This window comes from Maniola hyperantus, chromosome 4 (genome assembly GCF_902806685.2).
Source record: "Maniola hyperantus chromosome 4, iAphHyp1.2, whole genome shotgun sequence".
In the NCBI taxonomy this organism is placed as follows: Eukaryota; Metazoa; Arthropoda; class Insecta; order Lepidoptera; family Nymphalidae; genus Maniola; species Maniola hyperantus.
In genome coordinates this window covers 8,348,524-8,367,367 of record NC_048539.1, presented here as the reverse complement: position 1 = coordinate 8,367,367, position 18,844 = coordinate 8,348,524, and the positions used below count along the sequence as shown (strand labels likewise).

At 36.9% G+C, this 18,844-nt stretch overlaps 2 protein-coding genes across 3 annotated transcripts in view; one reads left to right on the top strand and one right to left on the bottom strand.

Annotated features, from left to right (window-relative positions):
- LOC117996789 (uncharacterized) overlaps nt 1-18,844 on the bottom strand; it is a 155,759-nt gene that overhangs the window by 12,872 nt on the left and 124,043 nt on the right. For both annotated transcript variants that reach the window (XM_069498306.1, XM_034984926.2), the window contains exons 8-10: nt 12,193-12,367; nt 11,065-11,180; nt 10,045-10,159 (exon numbers count right to left, since the gene is read on the bottom strand). In XM_069498306.1, the coding sequence (XP_069354407.1) occupies nt 10,045-10,159; nt 11,065-11,180; nt 12,193-12,367 (406 nt within the window). The remainder of the gene's footprint in view (nt 1-10,044; nt 10,160-11,064; nt 11,181-12,192; nt 12,368-18,844) is intronic.
- Nucleotides 2,025-6,799, top strand: pck (Claudin superfamily protein pickel). Its single transcript, XM_069498332.1, has 5 exons — nt 2,025-2,264; nt 3,009-3,217; nt 3,640-3,835; nt 4,378-4,506; nt 4,704-6,799. The coding sequence occupies exons 1-5, from the start codon at nt 2,225-2,227 to the stop codon at nt 4,868-4,870; spliced, it is 741 nt and encodes a 246-aa protein (XP_069354433.1). The 5' UTR covers nt 2,025-2,224; the 3' UTR covers nt 4,871-6,799.

Genomic DNA, 18,844 nt, shown 5'->3' with positions numbered 1-18,844 from the left:
CGACCGTGTTAGTTTATCAGTTATCATGCTTGGTCAGGTACTTATTGTACCTTTTTTTTGACATAAGGTCATGGTATTTTGCTTTTTGTTCAAATGAACCGCTTCAATCTATTACCGCTAGGTATAAATCGCATTAAGGCTCCCCCACACAGGCGCGTTATTATAGGTCGATAATATAGCATGCGTTATTGCGATATCTGTTTTCAGTACATTTTGTATTAGGATGGTCATGTAGTTACACACTGCTGCGATAATACGTCCTACTTCCATTGCGGCGTTATTATCGCAGCAGTGTGTAACTACATGACCAATGACCATCCTAATACAAAATGTACTGAAAACAGATATCGCAATAACGCATGCGATATTATCGACCGATAATAACGCGGCTGTGTGGGGGAGCCAGTAATTAATGGTATTTAGCTAAAAATCAACATCTGATTGGAAAAACAACAAAAGTTAACATCAATAACAATACAATTCAGAACGCAACTGTACACTGGAAGTGCGCGGGCACGGTAATATTAACATTACCGTGGCGCGGGGCCCGGCCCCCAGCTATACCTCCACGTTTCGTTCAGCGCTAGACTTACGTGCCGCGAGGCCGCGATTTATATTAGGCATGCCTATTTAAATTTCTAAAAAAATAACTGATAAAAGTCATAAGTCGAAAAACTGGAGTTCCGCATTACAGCCTTCTAATACTATAAGCCCCGCAAATTGCTAATGCGCGTGGACGCCATTTTACGTGACGTAAAAGTTGCGAATGGTGATTTCTAGATATTAATATTTTCAATCACAATGCAATTCGTCACGTAGAATGGAAGAGCCACGGGATAGTTTAAAATAGGCGACTTGGTTCAATTCAAGATTGGGTTTATAATCCATATCTATACTTCCATACTAATATTATAAATGCGAGTGTGTCTGTCTGTCTATCTGCTAGCTTTTCACGGCTCAACCGTTTAACCGATTTTGACGAAATTTGGTACAGAGATAGCTTGCATCCCGGGGAAGGGCATAGGCTACTTTTTATCCCGGAAAATGAAAGATATCCCACGGTATTTTCAAAAACCTAAATCCACGCGGACGAAGTCGCGGGCATTATCTAGTAAATAATATGAATTATAAAGCTTCTTTTTTTGTAGCGGCGCGGGTGTGGTGTTAGGTTGAAAAGAGCTAGAAACCAGAGTCATAAAGCCAGTTGAAAAAATAAAAATATGGTGACCGTCTAAAATGGACCATTAAAATCGTAGATGAGGTAGATTGAAGTACTGTGTAACCACGTATGAGATAGTGATAGCACGACGCGAGATGAATAACACGACAATTATTACCATTGTTTAACATTTGTCAACATTTGTAGTAACCGATCAACAATATTTGTATTAAACGTTTTTTATATGAAAACAAGTAAATAACTAATGAGAAATACAATTACGCCACGAATTCTCATGGTTTGTTTTGCAACTAAAGTTGCATTCCTTGTATGTATTCTTGAAAAAAACCAGTTACACGATAAGGGACAAAAAATAGGTTAGCTGCGTCTCTGTTTATCACATTAGTAACTTTATCTGTGCTCTCTTTTTAGTGTGAATGAGAAAGCAAACGTTCCTGTATCTACCTTTGTTACTCTATCTACGATTAAAATATACTCTAAGCAATGGACCGACATTACAGTGCAACAAGGCTATCTTGGCGCGTGGCGAAAATCGGAACTAACGTTGCCGATAAGTGTCCCCTTTGGCCGTATTTGAATATTCTAAGCTTTTTTTGTTCTCCACAAAGAAGTTGGAATGGTTCTCCAACAGCGCCCTCCGTCAATGTCATTCAAGTGCCAAGAGAGCCTTGTCGGACATGTGATGAGAACTAACTTTTGCAGTAAAAATGTGACTTTTTCTTTTAAGCAAACATCGTAACTTTCGACCAACGCCCAACGCGCAACGGACAGATCGGACCCATGCATGACCCAGGCATGGCATGGCAGTGGCAACACTGAATTGGTAAAAATTTTCGCAACCGCTTTCGTTTCGTTTGTTTCTTTTTCTCATTCTTGTTTATGGTTTAGTTGCATTTTGGAATCGTTTGAAATAATAAATAGAAGTTTAAGGTTTATAGGGATTGAATGAAATATATAAGCCGTAATTTGTAGCAAAAATAATCATCAAACGCAGGCGGCAGGCTTTCTGACTGAGAACGTAGAGTTAAAAGTTAAGTTATAATCATGACTGCAGAGGGTAATAATGAATACCCGAAGGCTTCTAGTAAGTGAATTGTGGGCACGCCCTTTATGTATTTGTTTATTCTTCAGATAATATCGAAAAATACTAATGGAATAATAATAATAATGCAGGAATAGGACTATAGAACTTATATCTTACATTTCGTTTATAAAATCGAAATCAAATGACTTTTGTTTACTGTATGAGGGTTTACGTTCTGCTTCAAACCAATCTTTCTGTATCCAATTTTTTCGATAAGTTACCAGCTTTATTTTTGTCAATATTGTACGGTCTTATTGACAAATAACAATGTTGCTAAATAACATATCAAGTGATTACAGGTAGACTTAATATTGAACCCGATATTAGTCTACTTGGTCAAACCTCAAGACTACCACATGACTACCACCGGTTGTGAAACCGGCCTCTACTGAGAAGAGAATCAGCAATTACACTTTTCAAAAGGCAACATGTTAATATAGTCTGTTAAAGCTAGACATAACAAATCATAATTTTATCTTGTAGGTAGCTGAAGGCAAAGTCGAGATTGGCATTCAGATAATAATCAAAAATATTATAAAATTCCAGATAGGTCATACAATTGTATCTTATAAAGTGAAGACTTTCATGCTAGTATGTGACACATAGGCATAGCAACATAGGCTACATAGATATTAGCGTGGGGTTTATGCACCTTTTGACATCTACTAGAGTGTTTCAACAAATGGTGGTCTATTATCAAGTTTGATATTGACAATAATTATTAATAAGTAAAATTTTTCATAGATGCAACCCTAATTGGAGCGAGTATCACTTATATAGCAGGATTATTCTTGCTATTGTCCTTTGCGGGACCATATTGGATAGAATCTTATCCAGAGATGTTCTCTTCATTCAAGCATATGGGTCTCTGGGAGTATTGCTTTGAACGATTCAGATTTCCATCCTATCAGTATGACAAATATTTCCATGGATGCCACTATATTTTTGGTCAAGTAAGCAACTTAAATGTTCTTTATTTTATTTTACTACATATATTAACATTATTTGGGATATGGGTAGGAAGTTTACTGCATAACTGAAACACTTATCTAAATATATAAAAGGAAAAGGTGACTGACATTGATCTATCAACGCACAGCTGAAACTACTGGACGGATTGGGCTGAAATTTGGCATGCAGATAGCTATTATGACGTAGGCATCCGCTGAGAAGGGATTTTAGAAAATTCAACCCTAAACTAAAAGTCAAATGCTATGTGATATTTTAGAAATTCGCTTCCATTCCCTTTCAATGTAAATTGAGTCTTACGCAATGTGCTTGTATATACGACGTAACCACAAGGTAGTGTTCACGCACGCTCGTAAATATACAAAACCTTGAAAAGAATAATTTTTTACTAATCTGTTGCTTGTAGGAGCTGTATGTTATCCGGGAATGGCTGCTGCCGGGTTGGCTGATGGCCGTGCAAACATTTGTGACTCTTGGATTGATAATGTCGTTCATGGCCCAAGTTCTGCTGGCCTGTGTGATAGTGCGGATGCCGCTCCGCACTGTTTTGAGATATGAATGGATCTTTGTCTCTTTTTCCTTTATAATGGTGGCATTATCAAGTAAGTTCCCCCCCAGTAATATAATGTAAATATAATAATTCTAGCTGATGGCCGCGACTTCGTCTGTGTGGAATTAGGTTTTCAAAAATCCTGTGGGAACTCTTTGATTTTCCGGGATAAAAAGTAGCCTATGTCACTCCAATCCAATTATATACAATACAATACAATCCATTGCACAGTTGTGACGTGATTGAAGGACAAACCAACAAACCAACAAACACTTTCGCATTTATAATAAGTGTAATAATATGAATGATGGCGCCGATTCTGTTGTCTTTCTCTAAACTAATTTTAGACTATCTGCATCTTTTTGACAGACATGAAATTTACATTTAAAGACTAGTGAATGCTACAAATTTAAACAATAGGCTTGCAACTTGCAAGTCACTAGGTTTGACAGCTTTAAATTAAATTTTAAACTTAAACTTTGTCTGTCCTTTTCATATTACATTAGTAAGAAGAAGATGCAAATATTCTAAAATTTAAATGTGCTCAGAATCAGTACTAATGTAACTAAATTCTAAGTATTTGTTATTTTTAAGGTGTATTCCTGTTTTTGGCTGTGGCTATATACGGAGGCAACTGCTACCGCCGCGATTGGCTCCTGTATCCTTCTTTTAATGTTTTATCGTGGTCATATGTATTTGCCGTTATTGCCTTCATATTGTTTGGTAAGATATTAAAAAAATTAAATGTTACTTTAATTGATTATATTTTGCCTGAACATCGATCTAGTACTGTGTGAAGATAATTATTTAGTACTATCTTTTAAACAATGATCTCTTCAACAAAGGCTGATATTATTTTTCTTTTAAATTACCACTGTATGAACAATTTATTTTTGACAAGACAACATCATCATTGACAGGTTTGGCAGCAGTCTTGTTGTTCCTGGAGGCGCGCAAGTTGTACGAGATGCGCTTGGAGGCGAAGAACCTCGTGGCACAGATGCAGCACAGCCAGCCCGAGCACGCGCTGCATCAGCTGCGCCACCAGTTGCACCAACAGCAGCAAATCGGTTACTTCAGGAATTAATTACGTTTTTCGGCGCACAAGTATGTATGCTACTCGTAGAGGTCGTTGTACCCTACGTTTCCTTTAGCCTAACAATAAACAAAGATTCGTAAAAATAAGAAATAATGAAAGACGAATAGAAATTGATGTTCACATTTGTGAGCCAAATCGTGATTTAATACAAAGCAAACTTTATGTAGAACCTCTACGTAGTACTAAATACTAAAGCTTACAACTTGATGTCCAGTGTCATAATAATTTAGGCAGGCTTATACAAAACGATTTTTATACAGAATGGTCATTCTATACATGGTTTAAATCAGATAAGATGGATAATCTTTAACTGAGCATTAACAAATATCCAATACAAAAAGTAATAATGTGGTCAGTTTATTGTATGAATTTAATATATATGGGGCACACCACATAGTTATATAATCAGTTTTTATAGTGTAATTTTTGCTTCGCAACGCATTTTATGACGTCAGGTTTTTCATTTACAATACATTTCAAGCTATATCACTCTAATTAGAATTACCTGCTGTGGTTAAATTTTACACACTTCATTAGATTCGGTAATAAGGATACCGAATAATTATTATAATAATGCGATAATAAATATTGACCTTACTTCGTGAGCCTGTAAAATATTACCAATTAATTTTGAATATGTAGGTAAAAACAAACTCAAAAAATTTCCAATCTCTGAATCGATGAAAGACAATCTATTATTATTTTTGTTATATGTAATATGGATTTTTAGAATTAAGATGTGAATTTGAATGTATTTATAAGTTTACATACAGTATGTAATATTTTTGTATTTTACTGATGTCCTAAAAGGCGAAAAAAAGGGACAACTTAAAAAAATATTTTTGAATCTCATTTTGAAATATTTCCGTCCAAAAAACGAAACAGTCAACTAAAAGTTGTTAACAATCTCTTTATCATTAGGCTTAGGTATTAATTGAAGATGCATTTGGAAACTCATCTGTTTTATATTTTTTACTGATTTCACAATATTCCACTGTATTTGCATCACAATGGCGTGAATTTTTATGCACACAAAATTTTGATAAGATTTAAAATAGCGTCATTGTATACAATTATCTCTATAGAGAATGACGTGATTTTTAAGTCTAGCGTCCATTGGGCCACCAAATCGATTCGCAAATATTTGCTTCAATATAATATTACAATAAAACTGCGTCTTACAAAGAACCGCGGCCCACTGAGTCGAAGTGTTTACGTACAGACAAACAATGCGACTCGATTGGGCGTACTAGTGGTCGCTAGACTTTATAGTTAAAGTTTTGCGTGCGTTGACGCAAAACAGTATTTTGCCATCAAATCTTGAGACAAAAATATATTTAGTATAAAAATGTTTTTTATTAGATCTCTAGTTTATTTAACGATTTTCTCAAATGTATTGAAAAACGTTGTGTGATAAATAACGTTAGGGTTAATATAAACTTGCAAGTTAGTTGCAACCATGGAAAACCCTCGCCTCTTGCTCGAGCTTCGGGATTTGCTATAACCCACTTTCCGCCCTTATATCAAAATGCACTATTATGTGTAAGACAGCAAAGTCTCCCCTGGATGTCGCGCCCGAAGCGCCTTTGAGCATTGGGTAGTAAGTGAACTGTGGTAACATACTACCCAGTGCCGAAATTTCAGATAATATTGGGTTTTTATTCAGTACTACTAGCGACCCATTGCAGTTTTCGAAACTACTTTCACACATTTAATTTTTTGCAATTTTTGACATGTGGTACCTATTTAAAATGATTTAGAAATTTCGTTGAAATGTAGGTAAAACACAATCAAAAAACTATAAATGTTATAATTATTCCCAGATTCATATTGAGTATTTTTTAAAGAAAATTTAACACCGATATTACACGCAATAAAAGTTGGCAATAAACGAACTACTTTGGCACACGAGTGCATTTTTAACCGACTTCAAAAAAAGGAGGAGGTTCTCAATTCGTCGGAATCTTTTTTTTTTTTTTTTTTTTTTTTTTTATTTTTTATGTATGTTCCCCGATTACTCGAAAACGCCTGGACCGATTTTGAAAATTCTTTTTTTGTTTGAAAGGGTATACTTCAAAATTGGTCCCATTTCAATTTGGTGAAGATCTGATGAATATCTTCGAAGATAGATACTGGAACTCCTCAACGGATAAGAGTAAATTGCTCGCGATCAGTGTAATAGCTTAGTAAACAGTAGATTTTTAACCAGTCATAGCATAATTCCATGGGCCACTAAAAATTGTGAAATAAAAATTTTTTACAAAAAAAATAAAAACCGACTTCGTTACACAAACACTAAAAATTGAAAAATAATTTAATTTATTACCGATTATATTATGTATACAAGAGTTAATATAGTTCCATAATAATATTTTTTGGGGTCGGTGCCAATGAGGTGCCATTGTGGAGTCCCATAAAAATATGAAGTCTAGACGATTCGCGCAGCTAAAGCTAATTGGTACCGGCACCAAAAAGTATTATTATGGAACTATATTAACTCTTGTATACATAATATAATCGGTAATAAATTAAATTATTTTTCAATTTTTAGTGTTTGTGTAACGAAGTCGGTTTTTATTTTTTTTGTAAAAAATTTTTATAAATGCTACGTAGTTATGTCGTATCTATGTATTTCTCTATCACTCAATAACGATTATTATCGATTTTTCAGAAGTAAAATGTATATTTAGAAGCAACAGCTATACGACAATTTATTTGTGTTGTTTATTATATGCCATTTTTTGTCACATGATTACTATACAGATATTTAAAAGATACTTTTCAGTTTTCAGTTTTCATTAGTTTTATCCATAAGCTTAGTAAATATTTACTATGATGGTAACAGTATGTTTCTGAGTTTATTCATATTAAGTTTTTAAGTTATCTTAATTATTAGAGCAGATTTCTCGTCGGTTGTATTTAAAGACTTATTTACTTTGGTAATTTCATGTATTTAACGCCACATAGTCTGTATAAATTTATACTTATATTAAATATAATTATTACTTTAGGATTGAATGACTTGCTATAAATATGATAACAATTTTTAATCGTCATTAAAAGCACTTGAAATTAAGATGCTTAACATTTTCATCAATAAAGGTATATTTTTATATCTAATTTATTTTTTATTTTTCACTAAAAAAGTTTTATGCAGTAGAAGAGTGCCTGTACAGTAACGCGTCATCTCCGCTCCGCTTCAATGGAAAGACAACCTAAGGCTGCCTTCAAATTGAATTGCGTTCGACACCGATCCTTTCAAGTTAGCCCGCTTCCTTTTTAGACTAAATCACCACTTACTACCTGGTGAGATCGCACAAGGGTGAACTTGTATCAATAATAAAATTACGTAGGTATGACTGTGGTATTATTGCGTGCGCAAAACAAGTAGACCAATGTGAACATGAGGCGTATGACTGCACATTGTATAAAAGACAGATCTCGGCCGGGCCGAGATGTATTTAATTCTAAGACCCGTGCAAACCGTCATGTTGTAACTTCAGATTGGACTACTTGTTTTGCGCGCACAATAAATTATACATTTTTACAAAAACATTTCATGTGATGCATATGGCCATACTTAATTATTATGCTTGACACCACGATTCACGGACATACGAGAGCTTGGTGTGGTCAATATCTACGTACGGTAATCAGGGCCATACGCTTCACAACTGATATTGTGAGATTCGCTAGATAGATGCATTCGACAATGGAAACATCTATTGTGTCGGACGTGATGACAGTGATGTTTCAATCTAGCTAAATAATAATCAAGAAAAGTCCTAGGAGTATAATAAGAATAGCAGCTTGAGACACAAACAAACGAGAGCATGGTATGGTAAATATCGACGTGCGGTAATCAGGGACATACCTACGCTTCACAGATATTGTGAGATTCGCTTGATAGGTCGCATTCGACAATGGAAACATCTATTGTGTCGGACGTGATGAGAGTGTTGTTTTCAATCTAGCTAAATAATAGTCTAGAAAAAAGAATATATTAATAAGAATAGCAGTTTAAGACACAAACAAACGAGTGCTTGGTATGGTAAAAAATATCGACGTGCGGTAATCAGGGCCACACGCGTCACAGCTGATATTGTGAAATTCGCTAGATACTCGTAGGTCGCGTTCGACACTATGGAAACACCTATTCTGTCGGACGTGATGAGAGTTGATTTCAATCTAGCTAAATAATAGTCTAGAAAAAACCTAGGAATATGATAAGCATACCAGCTTGAGACACGAACAAACGAGAGCTTGGTAAAATATGGATGTGTGGTAATCAGGGCCATACCTACCTACGCTTCACAGCTGATATTGTGAGGTTCGCTAGGCTGGTCGCGTTTAACAACGGAATACCTATTGAGTCAGATGTGATGTGTGTTTTCAATCTAGCTAAATAAAAGTCTGGAAAAAAGCCTAGGAGTATGATAAGAATAGCAGCTTGAGACAAAAACAAACGAGAGCTCGGTATGGTAAATATCGACGTGCGGTAATCAGGGCCATACTCTTCACAGCTGATATTGTGAGATTCGCTAGGCTGCTCGCGTTTGACAACGGAATACCTATTGAGTCAGACGTGATGTGTGTTTTCAAGCTAGCTAAATAACAGCCTAGAAAAAGCCTAAGGTATAATCTACCTACTGCGATTGAAGTACTTAGATGCGAATTATTAAAACTAGATGACGCTAGCTGATAAGCTGTGATAGCGTAGTAGTTAGGACGTCCGCCTCCTAATCGGAGGTCGGGGGTTCGATCCCGCCCCCGGGCACGCACCTCAAACTTTTCAGAGTTATGTGCGTTTTAATTAATTATGTATCACTTCCTTGAACGTCGAAGGAAAACATCGTGAGCAAACCTGCATGCCTGAGAGTTCTCCATAATGTTCTCAAAGCGTGGTAGACTATGTCCAAAGCCTTCTCACTCTGAGAGGAGACCCGTGCTCTGGAGTGAGCCGGCGATGGAATGATCATGATGATGATGATGATGATGTTAGCGCCTTCGTTCACGTGGATTTAGGTTTCAACGCTCCGCCTCAGGAAAGTCCAAATGTCGTTTGTGGAAAAAGAATCACGTCGACCCATCGTTCCGTTGATTAAGGACGAACCGACAAGCAAACACACTTTCGTCTTTATAATAGTACCTAGTGGTCTTACCTGGTTTTTGGAATTGTGCACATATTCCAAGAACGTAGTCCATAGTTGTTAGTGGTATATTGCCGTCAAGGACAACGAGCGGTGCGCTTTTCAAAACATTTATGTGTCGATTTACCTGCGAGATTAGTTAATAGTCAGATAGATTTAAGTATAGTACGCGACAGGTCGAGATGGCAATCGGGGTATGAGGCGGGGAGACGCCCCGCACGCCCACACGTCACCCGCGCTATCCCGCACCGGGTTAGAGCGGGGGCTGTGTGGGTGTGCGGGGCGTTCCCTCCCCGATTACCATCCTGACCTGTCGCGGACTATATCTATAGAAATGTATGGAGGATATTTGAGGTGAGGTGGAAAAACCGGCCTAGTGCGTAGCGGGCCACGCGCAGTGTAGGGTTCCGTAGTCACAATTAACCTCGAAAAACAGATATAACTCCTTAACCTGTGAACCCTACTTAGCCATGATACTTTTCCTTTAAAATTGATCATATATTATATTGATTATAGATTTTTCACGTTCCTATATACTAACTACCATTTGGCTGATAGAGGGGGCGGGACCATTTAACTCTAACATTAGCACTTTAAAACATCATATTTAACAAACGGATCTAGAAATCGAGAAATGATGTTCCCACACCCACAGTATTTTAAAAGACCTATTCAACGATACCCCACACTATGGGGTAGACAAGAAAAAAAAATTCATCCCCAATTTACATGTAGGGGAGCTACCCTAAAAAAAAATATTTATCACAATTTTATTTCGCCACTTTGTCGGCGTGATTAATATTTGTACCCATGCCAAATTACAGATTTCTAGCACTAATAGTCTCTGAGATTAACCGAGGACGGACGGACGGACGGACAGACGAACGGACATGGCGAAACTATAAGGGTTCCTTGTTTACTACGGAACCCTAAAAAGCATCAGTGAGGATATTTTTAACCGACTTCCAAAAAGGAGGTGGTTATATACTTATTCAATATCACTAATTAGAATTAGTATAAGTAGATACTTACAAGCTCAACGGTGATTTGGTTATGAATATCCATATCTCCAAGACCGAGACGACACTCTCCTTTAGCATCAAACACTGCAGCGTATTTTGCTGTTCTCGCAGATTTCACTACGCAATCTGGAAATAATATGTTACAGTATTTTAACAATTGATATAATATCAGTATTCTATTTTCTAAAGTTTCTACATAAGTAGTGGCAAGTGACGGTGACCTGGCGCAGACACAGGTACCGTATGATGACGTATACTTGGTGTTACATAGGCAACTTGGCGCAGGATACCAACGTAACGCCAGCTGATATACCCATTGCCATACAGTTTACTACCTACTGTGATTGGTCCGCGCAGCGAGCCTCACTAGGCGCGTACTATAACTTAGCACAGAGAATTAAACCTTCTTAATAACCTTGACACACATTTTTACACAACAACAACAACAACAACAATACAGAAGTACAGTAACAATCATTATTTGAAAGTCAACACGGTGTTCTATTTCAAAGTAAATTTTCGTTAGGTTAAAAATATTATAATAAAATTGTTTATGTATTGACGTAGCGTATATCAATGGCGTAGCGTATTTGTAGGTTTGGCGTAGGCTTCGTAGAATTTCCAAGAGGTATTTAAAAACGAAGAAGCGAATCGCTTCGTACGAATGGGATTTCAGCTATGTAGAGGGGTTTATATAAGGTCAGAATAGGGATGTTGCCCATGTCAAAAATAAATTATTTATCAGTAATTTTTAAACATATGGTCTTCCAAAATATGAAAAATCCACGTATTTTGTTAGTTTTATGTGTGATACCCATTTTAAATCGATCGTTTCATATCGATTAAACTAAAAAAGCGCGTCAAATGATTGTGACGTCACATACCAGTATTTTATAGAAGCTTGCACACTAAGCGCGCGTTTTGACGTTTGATAAAATGTTACTGATTTGATTGTAGTACGCGACAGGTCGAGATAGCAATCGGAGAGGGAACGCCCCGCACACCCGCTAACCCGGTGCGGGCGAGCGCGGGTGACGTGCGGGGGTGCAGGGCGTCCCCCGTCTCACACCCCGATTGTGATATTGACCTATCGCGTAGTAAAGTTGTGAAATACCGTATTGCTCATAGTATGGCTTACCATCAAAAATTAAACCTCGCGCGATATTTTGTAAGTATTGGCCATCGGCGTCGTCACCGATGGCAGTGAGGAGACGTGTTCGACCGCCGCGCAGCCGCCACAGCGCCTCGGCGATGTTCCGGCCAACACCACCGCCGCATTGCTCCGTCATGCATGCATGAGTGCTGCCATCCAGCTATACAAAATAGGACAAACAATTTCATAGTAAAAGAAATTTTTTTTTTTTTTTTTTTTGTGATGAACCACAAATCCATGGTTTTCTGATTTTCCCCTTTTCTTGAGCTATAAGACATTGCTATCTACCAAATTTTATGATTCTAGGTCAACGGGAAGTAGGTAGTACCTATCTACTCTGACAACAAAGTTATCGTTTTTTGAAGGGTTTTTTTTCCTTTTGAGGTACGGAACCCCAAAAGTATTTTTAGTGGAAGTAACAAATTGTAACGTTACGGGCAAACACCTATTGACTAACGATGTGAAAAACATTTTTTGAAAGGATGCTTTGCCCGTCGTCGCCGACCTGCGACATAAATAATGGTGCTAAACCTGGTAAAGCTGCCCATTTATATTTTGATGTCAGGTTTTTAGGGTTCCGTACCTTAAGGGTGCCAAGTACTAAGTCTCCGCTGTCCGTCCATCTGTCTGTCAGCGGGCTGTACCTATCTCATGAACCGTAATAGGTAGGGAGTTGAAATTTTCACGAATTATGTATTTCTATTGCCGTTATAACAACAATTTTTTTTTTTTTTAAAGTAGCCGCCATCAAAATAAAAAATAAGTAAGTATAGTGTGCAACAGGCCGAAATGGCAATCGGAGTATGAGGTGGGAGTACGCCCCGCACCTGGAAGTCACCCGCAGTCCGCACTCGCCCGCACCGGGTTAGCGCGAGGGCTGTGCGAGTGAGCGAGGCGTTCCGTCCCCGACTGCCATCTCGACCTGTCGCGTACTATGTCTACATAAACTTTTACTGTGGTAAGGGACCTTTCTTGTGCGAGTACGACTCACACTTGACTGGTTTTTTATAGGTACCTACGTTATTCTCTATGTAACGGATATTTTTGTAGGTAGGTTTATCTTTATCACAAAGGCCGTTAACTTTACCTCCATTTAAATCTAGCCTATCTATTTACTTGTCTAATTTCTCTGTAAATAAGTAAGTTTACATACCTAGATTAATTATTGGTCTCGCTCCGCTCTTAAGTTTATTTGAGTTTAACTTTGCGTGGTTTGCAGTTTAGGATACTGTTGTAAGTTAAAATAATATTTTTTCCAGAGATCACTACCCATATTATAATTAATGCGAAAGTGTGTTTGTTTGTTGGCTTGTTGGTTTATTGGTTTGTTCTTCAATCACGCCGCAACGGAGTAACTGATCGACGTGATCTTTTGCGTGGTTATAGTTAAAGACCTGGAGAGTGATATGGGCTACTTTTTATCCACTAAAATCAAACAGTTTCGACGGGAATTTAAATAACTGAATCGACGCGAACAAAATCGCGGGCATCCTTGTGTTTTTATCCCTTATTATGAAGGGACTTCTATGCACAGCTTTCTACATACAAGGGTTCGGGCTGGGCGTTGTTGAGGTAGTCAGGGAGTCAGCACTTTTCTTCAATAATAGGTTTTTAAAAACCCCGTGGGAACTATTTGATTTTCTGGGATGAAAAGTAGCCTTATTACTACTCTCCAGGTATTTAACTAAATCTATGCAAATAATCACGTCGTTTCATTTCTCCGTTGTGACGTGATTGACCAACAAACCAACAAACAAACACACTTTCGCATTTATAATAATACTAGATGATGCCCGCGACTTCGTCCGCGTGGATTTAGGTTTTTCAAAAATCCCGTGGAAACTCTTCGATTTCCCGGGATAAAAAGTAGCCTATGTCCTTCCCCGGGATGCAAGCTATATCTGTACCAAATTTCATCAAAATCGGTTGAACGGATGGGCCGTGAAAGGCTAGCAGACAGACAGACAGACAGACACACTTTCGCATTTATAGGTATGGATATGGATGGGTAGTGATGTATTAATGTATTGTATTGATGAAAACTGATAACCAAACAAGAAACTTTATCAAATTATGGGTAGGTATGTTTCAGTTTCAAAAACACATGCAACTTGATGATTAGTTGTTGGTTGCAATATAATTATTAAAACGATTTGAACGATTTATTGCATGCGAATATTAAAATGTATGAACAATTGTCACGATATTCGTGCCTTTGAAAGTTATGTGTGGGTGCAAATGTCTTCATAAATCAACATTGGAATAGCCCATTTACATAGGTAATGATTTACATTTAGAGCTGGCAAAGTTTTTTTTGATCCTGCTTGCCTAAACTAAGCTATAAGAACCTTTATTGCGTTAAGTATAGTAGCGCACTTATAATAATTAATTATCTCTGACAGAAGTCACGTGATGTGTTGCATCACCATCTGGAATCGATTGGTTTGGTATAAAAGCGAGTGTTTGATGACTCTTAAGGCAGTCTGTGTTCAACCACAGACTCATTCGACTATAAAATGCTTTTGTGTTTAGGTCGCATTCCTGATTGAGTGGTTTCAATAGCAATTGTGCCCTAATCAAGTTAATATTGCAGTAAGGTTATTTATTATGAAAGGCAAAACTCTCGATAAGCCGCTGTGTATCGTGGTTAATATTTAACTTCACTTCTGGTATGTTATGTATTAAATTAAGATAAGATGATACCACAAAAGTACCTACTCTACCTACCTCTAGTACCTCTAGTACCTACCTATAAATTCACTAAGTACCTAAATAAAATATAAGTACGTCTAAGTATGGAATCCCGGCGTCCGTTTACCCCGCCAGTTGCAATATCGAAATTCGAGAGTCGATACCTTCTAAAAAACCGGCTAAATGCGAGTCAGACTCGCGCACCCAGGGTTCCGTACTCGGATATTTTTTTCGTCATTTTGCACTATAAATCAATAACTATTATGCATAAAAATAAATAAAAATCTGTTTTAGAATATACAGGTAAAGCCCTTTCATATGATATCCCACTTGGTATAGTTATCTTACTTTGAAAATTAAAAATACAAATTATTTGTTCAATAAACATTTTTTTTGTGTAATATAAGCACAAATCCACGGTTTTCGGATTTATTCCTTTATTTGTGCTATAAGACCTACTTACCTGATAAATTTCATGTTTCTAGGCCAACGGCAAGTACCCTATAGGTTTCCTTGACAGACACGTGAGTCAGAGAGACGGACAGACGGACAACGAACCAAAAAAAAGATGTATTAACCACGTATAACTAGAACTTTTAAGTCACTATTAACGGAAAACTTTGAACCAACCATTTCTAAATAGGTAGGTACGAGGCTACAGCTATTATGTAAAGTTTGGTTGAAACCACGTTGAAACTTGGCCTCTGTAACTTTTGTGCTATCTTGTGTTGCACTGCTAGGTCGTTGACCCCGAAGATAGTATCTACGGTAGGTAGGTACTGCACGCGATACTTTGCCCCTCATTTATGCAATCTATTTTGTGCCTGAAATAAATATAGCCTGGCAAACGCCTACGACTTAATGTAAATGAAAGCTGATTTAAAATATGCTCCTTAGTCCTTACTTAAACCACTGTAAAAAAATGTGGCATCGTGTAGGCAAGTAAATAGAGCATTTAACCTCGCACTAAATTTCCGATCCAATTTTAATTTTTTTTTAGGTTAAGAGTCACTTACTTACGGACTATAAAATCACAAAATGCTGACAGATCCAGGTGGAGCTTCAATCGCAATCATGAAGCAAAATTTTTGGCCGATATATCGGAAACTATCCGCTTTAGGGCAAAAGTTATTTAAACTATTATTGTAGAAAATAAAATTTCGCATCTTTTATTTCCTATAAACTTTTTTGTAACCGTTTACGATTTATAGCCGATTTAATGAACCGGTTTTTCTATTTCGGTCGATAACTTTTAAAATATTGGAAAAACCGGTTCATTAAATCGGCCATAAATCGTTTTTAAATTTAGGCTCTATGATATTCAATTTCAGATTCCTTGCTTGTTTGTTTTCTGAAAATTTCTTCTTAGTAGAACTCTACCTCTAATTGCAAAATCTCAAGTTTCGTTACTTAGAAGTTTACGTTGTTTACGTTGATATAGTTTAGCCTTTTACATAAATAAATAAACTTTTTATCTAGGAAACAAAACTGACGGCTAATAAGTAGCTAGGTAGTGCTTTTTCCGTTACCGTCTTAACTAGCGACTGTCCGCGGCCTCACTCCCGTGGGAATTTCAAAAATCCGATTTTGTTCCTTGTCTACATTATAAAATGGGAACTGGGTTTGGGTTTATGAATCAGTCAGTGAGTGAGTCAGGGGTATTTATTTTATACTAGCTGATCCGCCGGGCAACGCTCGGGTGGAATTTAGAAAATCAGCTTGATGGGGGGTGGAATTTCCAAAAATTCTGAAACACGTATTTATTCATTTGTAAACGGCAACTCATATACCAATTTTAATGGAAATAACTTGAAATACGGGGGACTTTCATACAAGTCAAGAGTGAATAGGAATAAGATGGAGTGAAGAAGAGCATCTTCTAGGCAAGCGCGCTCCATCTTAGGCTGCATCATCAGTTGCCACCAGGTCTGATTGCAGCCAAGCGCTAGTCAATAAATTAAAAAAAAAACTTTCACCCCCTATTTAACCTCTTAGGGGTTGAACTTTTAAAAATCCTTTCTTCTTCTTAATTTGCTTTATGGCTTTCAGTAGTGCCACACCGAGCACAATGCAAAATCCTTTCTTAGTGGGTGCCTACGTTATAAAAGGAACCTACTGCCATGTTTCTAACCCCAGCGGTTTAGGCTGTGCGTTGATCTCAGGAAAAGTCTTTTTATATAGTAAAAAAAATATAGATATTTAAATAGATTCTAGGTAGGTATTTCAGAATATACAGAATAACAATTTTACGTTGCTTCAGAATATTTTATCTTTGTAGGCACTTGATAGAATGTAGTGTAGCCTAAAGTAAGCCAGTCTTTCTGCTTTTGGCCTGCCGTTGACCGCGGCTGTGGTATCATTAATCTTGCATATCACACGCGATGGTGCGCTGCTCTATTATGCAATCCACGTGGTGCGCACAAGCATAAGTAAGGTTTATGTATTTTATAGATAGTAAAACTAAGTTCAATAAAACGATAATAGCCTTAGTGGTCAAGTAGAATGCTAACTTAAAATCTTTTTCCACTCTGGTTAAAATTATACCTACAAGGTTGAGCGCATAAAAAAAGCATTTTATTGTTTCCCAAAAACATGATTGTAACTCAAAATTGCTACAAAGTGAGTTACGACGATTTTCCTTGCAGGGGTCCTTAGGATATTGAGTCTGTTAGTCTGTTACCTAATATATTCATATAATAATAAGTAATATACCTAATACTCGTAGATAATAATTATATTGTCACTAAAAGTAATAATATAAAGTACAAGGCTATGCAATGTCTTGATGTATAGGTGGCAATAGTTTACCTACTAGTGCATTAAATATGCAATCTAATACCATGTTTTGCACCTGCAGTAAGTAAATTCTTATAATTTACGTTAAGGAAAATAATTTATTCTAGGAAGTAAAAGGTACCTTAGTTCATGCTACAGTTGCTGACTTGCGAGTTTGGAAGGTTATACCTACGTTTATAGACGGAGTTAATATCGATTTTCGTAACAAAAGGAAACAAAGGAAAATAAAAAGAGCCTACATTCACTCAATAGCAGTTTATGTAGATAGAACCTATTTCTTATTAGCATGATTAGTGTAGGAGACTGTATGTCTGTTCGCTGGTTTTTGGGTGCTTGAGGTATTGGATTGAAATACTTTATTGTGGCACTGACTTTGACTTAGTATAATTTGATATAGGAAGGGATTAACAACACGTCTTAACACTGTAGCAACTCGAAGGTAAGAGAGCGAGTTCAATCAGTTCATTATTATATATTACATAGACTGAATGACTACCTGAATGAACGAGATACAAAGATAATAAATTATTTTAGCGTTTAAACTACCCTCCCTCCCTTGAAAAAGGACCCCGTATGCGTTCGAAACTAGTCGGGCTAACGTGGACTACACACGTGAGTAAAGCCGGGACAGATATTATTTAAAATGATAATAAATTACTTACTTATATCATTCTATGTTTGTGTTTCCAACATAGATAGGTACATCGTAAATGCATTTTTATAACTCTTTCGGTGTTTTAATAATATGTTGAAATTTGAATACTGAATAGGTACCAATATACAGAATTACTGTTGTGTTCATAGTGCAATTATTTCACTGCCATCCACAGGCATAGCTAAAACGTATAACTTTCTCATTTTTACGTTTACCTAAACGAACCCAATTTCACCCTTCTAATTGCTATCAATACTTTGATAAAATTTCACATAACCAGCTCGTGATGTGAAACGTTACCTGAAACACTAAAACCTGTGGTTTTCAAGTTCTGCTGTTATACTGATTACAAACAGATGGAAGTTTCCAGACAAATATCTCAATTTTGGTTTGCTCAGGTCTGGTCCCAAAGGTTGTTCTAGTCTATGCTGGGTTATCAATCTATAGTACGCGACAGATCGAGATGGCAATTGGGATGAAGACGCCCCGCACACC

Excerpts from the sequence above, each read along its gene's own strand:
- pck (XM_069498332.1), top strand. The coding sequence starts at position 2,225 with ATGACTGCAGAGGGTAATAATGAATACCCGAAGGCTTCTA. Across the intron at positions 3,218-3,639 it reads GCCACTATATTTTTGGTCAA|GAGCTGTATGTTATCCGGGA; the intron begins GTAAGCAACTTA and ends TGTTGCTTGTAG. Across the intron at positions 4,507-4,703 it reads TATTGCCTTCATATTGTTTG|GTTTGGCAGCAGTCTTGTTG; the intron begins GTAAGATATTAA and ends CATCATTGACAG.